Source organism: Nicotiana attenuata, unplaced genomic scaffold, assembly GCF_001879085.1.
Source record: "Nicotiana attenuata strain UT unplaced genomic scaffold, NIATTr2, whole genome shotgun sequence".
NCBI classification, from domain to species: domain Eukaryota; kingdom Viridiplantae; phylum Streptophyta; class Magnoliopsida; order Solanales; family Solanaceae; genus Nicotiana; species Nicotiana attenuata.
Window position 1 is genome coordinate 258,746 of NW_017670561.1, and position 7,948 is coordinate 266,693.

Consider the following 7,948-nt stretch of genomic DNA (forward strand, 5'->3'; position numbering starts at 1 on the left):
TCCTATGGCAATGGTTGACCTACCTATTGCAACGGTTTTTATATTATTTTGGGACGGTTTCCAGGTCCTATGGCAACGGTTTTATTAGCTGTAACAACTTAATTGAATTGAAAATAGTGCCCCCTGTTGTAAATAAAGATTTTACATATATATACAATAAACTATAAAACACTAAAATTTATATAAATACAAAATGAAACTTTTCATAATCCAAATTGTCCGACAAGTTAATAATAAATCCATAGATAGTGATGAAACCAATAACATACATTTGATATTTCAACATCAAAAGTTTTAAAATTTTTGATAACAAACATTCCTAGAAACCGCCACATGCATCTACAACAATCAACAATTCAAAATTCAAGTAAGGTCTAGACTCATCACTGCCTCCGTCTTCGTTCTCTTCGTCTACTCCACCTACAAAAGAGTATAAAGTGACATTCGGACAAAGAACTTGTTCATTTGCTCCTCTTCTAAGGCGGGTCTGACCTTAGCAGCTTCGGACCTCCAGCGAGTAGCATACTCGCGAAACGTCTCCGTGGGCTTCTTCTTCAAATTCTGGACATAGAACACGTCTGGTGCATTCTCTGTACTAAACCTGAACCTGTCCATAAAGTCAGATGCCATGCCTACCCAGCTTGACCACTTCTTGGGATCTTGGCTGATGTACCAAGATAGTGCATCTCCTTTCAAACTCCTCATTAACAGCTTCATGTGGATCCTTTTATCCTTCCCTACTCCAACCATCAAACATTTCGAACTTAGGAGGTTTGTACCCCTCAGGCAGTTTGACATCAGGCTGTATGCAAAGGTCCTCATAGTTCAGCCTCTCGATTCCTTTGCTTCCCTCAACGCCCTGAATCCGGCTGGTTAGTTTCTTAAGTTCCTCGGCCAAGTTCCTGATAAGCAGATCCTTTTCATCAGACTCAGGTGTGCATGAGATAGGTTGGGTGGAGTGTGGCATGATCTCCACATAGATAGGAGTGTTATGGTGGCCTGGTGTATGGGTGTGGGAATGGTCGTTTGTGGAGTTCTGAGGTTTTGGGATGAGTAGTGGGGTGTTGTTTGGGGTATGGCAGGTGTTACATTGGTTCTTTGGTGGAGCAGTGTGATGGTGAGGTGGGGGATGATTCTGCTGTTTTGGGATATTTTGAGGAGGTGTAGGTTTTTGAACATTGGGGAAGTTGATATCTGGGGTGTTGAGGGAAAATAACAGGTTTTCCAGATTTCGAACCTGATCGAGCTCTTCCTGGAATTTCAACAGTTTCTGTTCAAGTTGCGACACATTCTCGTTAGGAACCCGAATACCCTGGCCATCAGTGGCCTCTACCCGTTCAGCTGTGTTCTCCTTCCTGATGTTGTTTAAATCTTCCATTTTATTCTTGCCTTTGTCCTTGCCTTTAATGGGACTAAGAGGAGGAGTGGGTGAAGGGCCCCTGGATCTTGTAAAATAAGATGATGATGCCAGAGTGCACGAACTAACCTTTGGGGAGGGGAATAATAAAAACAAAATAAAACAAAAGGTAATCAAGTCAGTGAGGATTATAAAAAGTATTGCAATATTTAAATACATAGTGCGGGAATGTAAAGCTTGTCCTAATTTGGGAACCTCTTTGTGCCCGAGGTAGGCCTAGCGACAAATAGACTTGGAGAACTTTTAATGCTAAATGCCTCATTTTATTGATAAAGATAGGCGAATCCCAAAACGACACTAAATAAGCGAGAAATAAAAGTCACTAATGGCCATTGGCCTTATTACATTCTTAAAGTAAATTCCTATCTATTTGGTCCCAGAAGGACCTTCCCCAGATTCGACATCCTTGGCTCCGTCGAACATCTTCCCCAATTCGCAAAGTCCCAGCAATAGGTATGCTCTAGCTAGATGTCCACCTTCGGTCCCTTCAGCCTTTTGACAATCTTCAACCCTTTTGAGAAATTTTCCCTCCAGTTCTACTATGCCTCGCTCCAAGTATCTTAGCCTTTTGTTGGCACTGATAGTCATGTCTTTCCATTCCTCAATCAGCTTCTTGTTGGACTCTTGTATCTCGCGGTGTTCGCTCTCGCATTCACGGATCCTTTTGTGCAGCTGCTTGTACTTGACTTGTGCCTCGGCCTTCTCATCTATAATTCTATGGCCTCAAACGAACACTACTAGAAATTGGAGCTACGACAACACTTTTTATTGCTACGGATCCATAACCGTTGTGATAGGCATTCTATTGTTACGATTATAACCATTACAAATAATTGCTGGAACTACTGGGACACTTAGTAACTGAACCGTTGCAATAGTCTCAATAATCATTCCTATATATGTGTATATGGCAACGGTTTGTATAACCGTAGCAATAGATATATTTATGGTAACGGTTGGATGTATTGTTACGGTCATTTTAGTTCCCTCCTTATTTTCCACCCAAAATTTTAATACCCGCTAAAATAAGGTGGGGCCCACAATCTGATTATTATTCTTTTTTAGTTTTATATCTTGTTTTCATCGAAAATATATATACCTAAACCCTAAAATATAACAAATTATATCGGAAATTACCAGGCTCCATCTGAAAATCCCCTAATTCTTTCAATCGGAAATTACTAGGCTCCTCCGATTAGTTTCATCGGAAATTACCAGGCTACGCTCCTCCTCCATAGTTTCATCAAAAATTTTGAGGAGATCGATTGAGTTTCCAAGCTCCGAAAAATCATCGAAAATTACCATGCTCCGAAAAATCGACAATCTCGTCCAAGCTCGTCCATAGTCGAAAATCTCCTCTGTTCCGACGATCGAAAATCGCTTCTAGGCTCACAACTCGGTAAATATATTCTTAACAACTTTTTTAATTTTTAGCAGCCTTTTAAATTTATTTTTCTTTAAATTTCTTGGTTGGTTTTAGCAGCTCAACTTGAGTTTTTGTTAAATTTTTGGGTTGGATTTTTTAATTTGTTTCTGTTTAAATTTCTGGGTTGAAGGCTTAAATTTCTGGTTTTTGTTTAAAATTCTGTGGCCAAAGCAATGGTATTGCTAAGATTTCCACCAATCGAGTGTTTGAAAGAAGTGTTTGCTTGTAATTTCTACTGTTTGAAAGAAGTGTTTGAGTCTTCTTCTGTTATATTTTCGTTAGATTTGGCCTTAATTAGAAACACAATGACATAAGGTGTTGAAATGCTCTTCTGTAGTGAGTAAATGACCTTGTGCTGATACACAACTGTAGGAACATTTCCAGCTCCTTATGTTTCTTTTGTCCTGTTTTTGTTAGTCTGGTTCAGACTATGTGGTATTAGTTGGACATTGTGATGTATCGGTTGTTTGAGCCTTAATATATTGTTGTATATAAAACTTGATCATCTGTTGCTTCAGCGAACTGCCAATCATTATTTCTTTCTCTAGATAGATACTCTTCACAGATAATGAAAGATGTTTTTGGCTGCTTGACTATATGTGGGACTGACATAATCACCTCCATGCTGAAGTCTTTCACACCTATATTGGATCTGAGATGCATGGCTTCAGAATTGGAATCTTTGAATATTGATCTTAAGTTGATAAAAACTTAAAATTTGCACAGGTGCATAAATTTAATACATAATACAACTTTTAACACTTCTTAACTATGAAAATGTGAGCAGCATATTTCGTTCGACCATTATTAGTTTGAAATCATTCATATAAAGCTTAAGTATGTGGATGTGAGAAATCAGCAATGTATTTTATCAAGTGTGTGACGAGGTTAGCCTTCTTCATATCAGCACGAGTATTATACCAGTTTTCATGTTACTAGGAAAAAAAAGAAGGAAATGGCTGATACTTCGGATACTCTATCAAGTAAAGACAACTTTGTGGCTACAAGAAAAAGAAAACTTGGTCGAGTATACAAAATCTCTTATGATAATACAATTAGTAAAATTGTAAGAAATTTCTAGTTTAAAGATTATCGTGATTATTTATTTGTTCTTAATTATCGACTTAGTTTTATTTACTTATACTCTATTCTCTTGCGTTTGGTTTGTAGGCTGAAATGGAGAGAATACAATCAACTCAAGAAAGTGGAGATGGTAGTGATTCAGTTGACGCGTTTGCATCAGTCATGGGACCTGAGCACCTAGGTCGGCAAGATTGTATGGCCGAGGAGTTAACAAAACTATCTTAAAAAAGAAAAAAGGAGATTTTGGATCCTATGTAAATGCTACTGATGAGATAATGGAACAAAAAATGGAGGAAATGGAAGAGAGGATGCAACAAAAATTGTTGGAAAAGCTCAATGCACAAAAAGGAAAATTGCTGGAAGAGCTTAATGCACAATAGGATGCTATGGAACAAGATATTACGATGAACATCGTTACACGACTTCAACGTCTCAATCCCGATTTAAGACATGATCCTGACATGCTAATATTCATGCTCGTGCACCTGGCGAAGCTGCTTCTGCACAACAAGGTGCTATTCAACCAATCAATCGTCCATCCGCTGGCAGTAACAACCAAGGTTAGTCCGTAGCAAATGTTACACGTCTTCTCTTTCCTCTTCTTCTCCTCTTTTTTTATGTTGCCTCTCATTGTGCGCTCTCTCGCTCTCTCTCTTTATCAGTGCGCAAGAGTTCGAAAGAGTACTGGCATTCCCTATTTTCATTGTTGATTTGGATTTCATTACTTCTTTCAAGTGGCCTGATAACTCTGGGCAATAGTGGTAATTTGTACTCTGATTGGCCTACTGATTTTATTACTGGGAAATCTGCAACTTGGCAATAGACTCCTTTTGAACACTCGTAGTAGTCGTTGTCGTTGTATTGCACTCCTAGTAGCAACTTGTAGCAATAGTAGCTGTAGCTCCGATATTTTAACTAAACTATGAAAGGGTAACCAAACTATGAAAGGGAGAATTTGCTGAATGTAATATCCTCCAGCAATTAGGAAGACTAAGGTTGTGACCGATGCTAAAGTAGTCGCATGTTTCAATTTTTTAATGTTTGTACTTGTTTTTCCTTTTTTAATAACAGTAGAGTACGAACCACTAAAGCTTAGATAGACGGGAACAAATCACCTAGTGTATTTTTGTCGCTGCTTAGATTTGAAATTGTAAATTTTGTGTTCTTGTAGTAGGAAAATGTGATCTTCTGGCGGTTCTTGAAATTCTTGAGCTACATCTTGAAAGACAAATCAATCATACTCAATTTAGTACAATTCCCAATCTCTTGTGGAATAACACCAACAAGATTATTCTGCCAAAGGAATAATTTTTCTAAGTTTCTAAGTTTCCCTATCTCATATGGTATTGAACCAGAATGACTATTTTCATACAAATACAAGTTAACAAGCTCAGAACAGTTACCTAAATCAGGAGGTATTTCACCAGACAACATAGTAGTGTAAATAGACAAAGTCTCAAGTTTCTTGAGCTTAGCTAATGAAACAGGCAAAGAACCAGATATTCTTGTATCTGCTAAGCCTAAAACTGTCAAATTCCCACATTCACTTAACTCATTTGGGATTTTTCCAGTAATATCTTTGATAAACCCGTAGTACTATAAACGACTGATGATGATTGAGAACCACAAGTTCTCCGACATTATCAAATTAGGTGAAAAAATTGAAGAAGGTATTAAAAGTGGTATGGTTACAGATTTCGAAGCCTTGCAAGCCACGAATAAGGCTTTACAGTCCGGCAGTGTGTCCAAGAAAAGGGACGTAGGGGCTGTGATGGTTGCACAAAGGGCCAAGTCTCCCCTTAAATACCAAGCTTACCCAACACCTCCACTCACATACCAGCCAACCCCAAATTACCAAGCACCCTCATACCAAGCTTCGCCACCAACTTATCAATCATCTCCACCTCCTACATACCAACCTACTTCACCCAGATACTCCCAACCCGCTCATGTCTACCAAACCTATACTGCTCAACCATCCCATTATCAGTCACCCTCTGCACGCCAAAATTTCCCTAGACCCCGACCTAATTTCGATCGCAGACCTCCAAAACAGTATACAGCTAGCGCCGAACCCATCGACCAGCTGTATGAGAGGCTCAAAGCTGTTGGTTATGTCACCCTCATCCCTGCTGCAACCCCTGAGAATCCTTCTCAGTGGGTTAACCCAAACAAGTCCTGTGCATACCACTCCGGCATGAAAGGGCACACCATCGATGAATGCCGCTCCTTGAAGGACAAGATACAGTCTTTGATTGATAACAAGATCATCGTGGCAAAGGAACTCACTCCAAACGTCCGCGACAACCCTCTGCCAGACCATAAGGGTGGAGGTATTCACATGATCGAAGTAGAAGATGACTGGGATCCCGAGGGATCAATCAGGTTGATCGCAGAAGGTGATGACCCAAAGAAACTGACAATTAATCTCAATCCAATCATAGTCCAGATCCAACCGTCCGAGGACGCTGAGGTGAATATGTCTGTACCTTTTCAGTTTGAAGCAACGCCATCTGCAAAGACATCGGCACCAATTGAGGTTGAATTCTTGTCTTCGGCAAATGCACCCACACCATTTGAGGTTGCAGTCTTGCCACCCAAGGCACATGTTCCATTCGAAGTGAGGATAGACGCGCCGATCCCAGTGGCGATGTCAACCATGCCATCGTTCTATACAAATGCTGTACCCTGGGACTATACAGCCGAGGCGAGAAGGAAGGGCAAGGTCAAGATTGAAGAAACTGTCGCAGCACAGGGTATGACAAGAACTGGTAGAGTTTATACCCCTAAACATCTGGCTGAATCAAGCAAGCAGGCCTTCAACCGGCCGCTCCTCATTGAGACAGGTCCGGACGACCTTTGGAGGAAAATACAGGCCAAGGAATATTCGGTCATCGACCAGTTAAACAAGACGCCAACACAAATATCCATTCTCTCTTTGCTGCAAAATTCTGAGACGCACAAGAATGCTTTGTTAAAGGTGCTAAATGAAGCGTACGTACCAAGTAACATCACTAGCGGGGAAGTGGCTAATATGGTAGGACAAGTTCTGGAAAGCCATAAGATTACCTTTCATGAGGACGAGCTGCCACCTGAAGGGCTGGGGCACAACAAAGCACTACACATCACCGTGCAATGTGAAGATTATTTCATCACCAGGATCCTGATCGATGGAGGTTCCAGTCTTAACATTTATTCGCTGGTAACACTCAAGAAGTTGGGCAAAGGGTTGCATGAGATAAAGGATGGAGAAATCAATGTGAAAGCCTTCGATGGTTCTCAGAGGTCCACCATTGGTGAGATTAGTCTATGCCTGCAGATGGGACCAACCTGGTTCGAGGTCGATTTCCAGGTAATAGATGTACCAGCGTCTTACAACTTGCTGCTGGGACGGCCATGGATTCATGCTGCTGGGGCCGTAGCATCAACGCTGCATCAGGCAGTAAAGTTCGAATGGAATCACCAGGAAGTGATCATTCACAGCGACGATAGCAACCCTATATACAGTCGCCAGACCATTTCGGCAATCGAGGGAAGAAGGAAGCTAGGTGGAGAAACTTACCACCATATTGAGCGGGTTAATGCTATCGACAAAGACAAATGGTGGGATAGCAAAATCGAGAGTATACTGAGTTGGAGTGGGTACGAACCTGGCAAAGGGCTCGGCAAGAACCTCCAAGGAATCTCTAAAACCATAAAACTCAAGAAACATGGAACTACCTTCGATTTGGGATATGAATACACCTGGGAAGAATTCAATAGCTGGTCGCCACCATGGCGCGGTCCTTACTACCCACTAGAGCAGCCAATACCGCATCTGGAGTAGACCTTCCAATAGGCCGACATTATTTATGGGTTAGATGAAGAAGAAGCACTTGCAGCATTGAAGAACTTGTTTCTAGAGGACAGTGATGTGGACTATTGCGTTATTCTCGAGGAGGAGGGGGAGGAAGGACCTTCCATACAGGCTGTGAGTAGAAGGGCACATCTCAAGAATTGGACCATCAGGATAACTAATGCCC

General features: G+C 41.0%; 1 protein-coding gene across 1 annotated transcript; it reads right to left on the reverse strand.

Annotated features, from left to right (window-relative positions):
• Positions 1 to 5,138: 5,138 nt before the first annotated feature.
• On the reverse strand, positions 5,139 to 6,502 carry LOC109240978 (receptor-like protein kinase 2). Its single transcript, XM_019407670.1, has 2 exons — positions 6,416 to 6,502; positions 5,139 to 5,522 (listed from the first exon to the last, which is right to left on the reverse strand). Exons 1-2 carry the CDS (start codon positions 6,500 to 6,502, stop codon positions 5,139 to 5,141), a joined length of 471 nt encoding a protein of 156 aa, XP_019263215.1.
• Between the last annotated feature and the right edge of the window lie 1,446 nt (positions 6,503 to 7,948).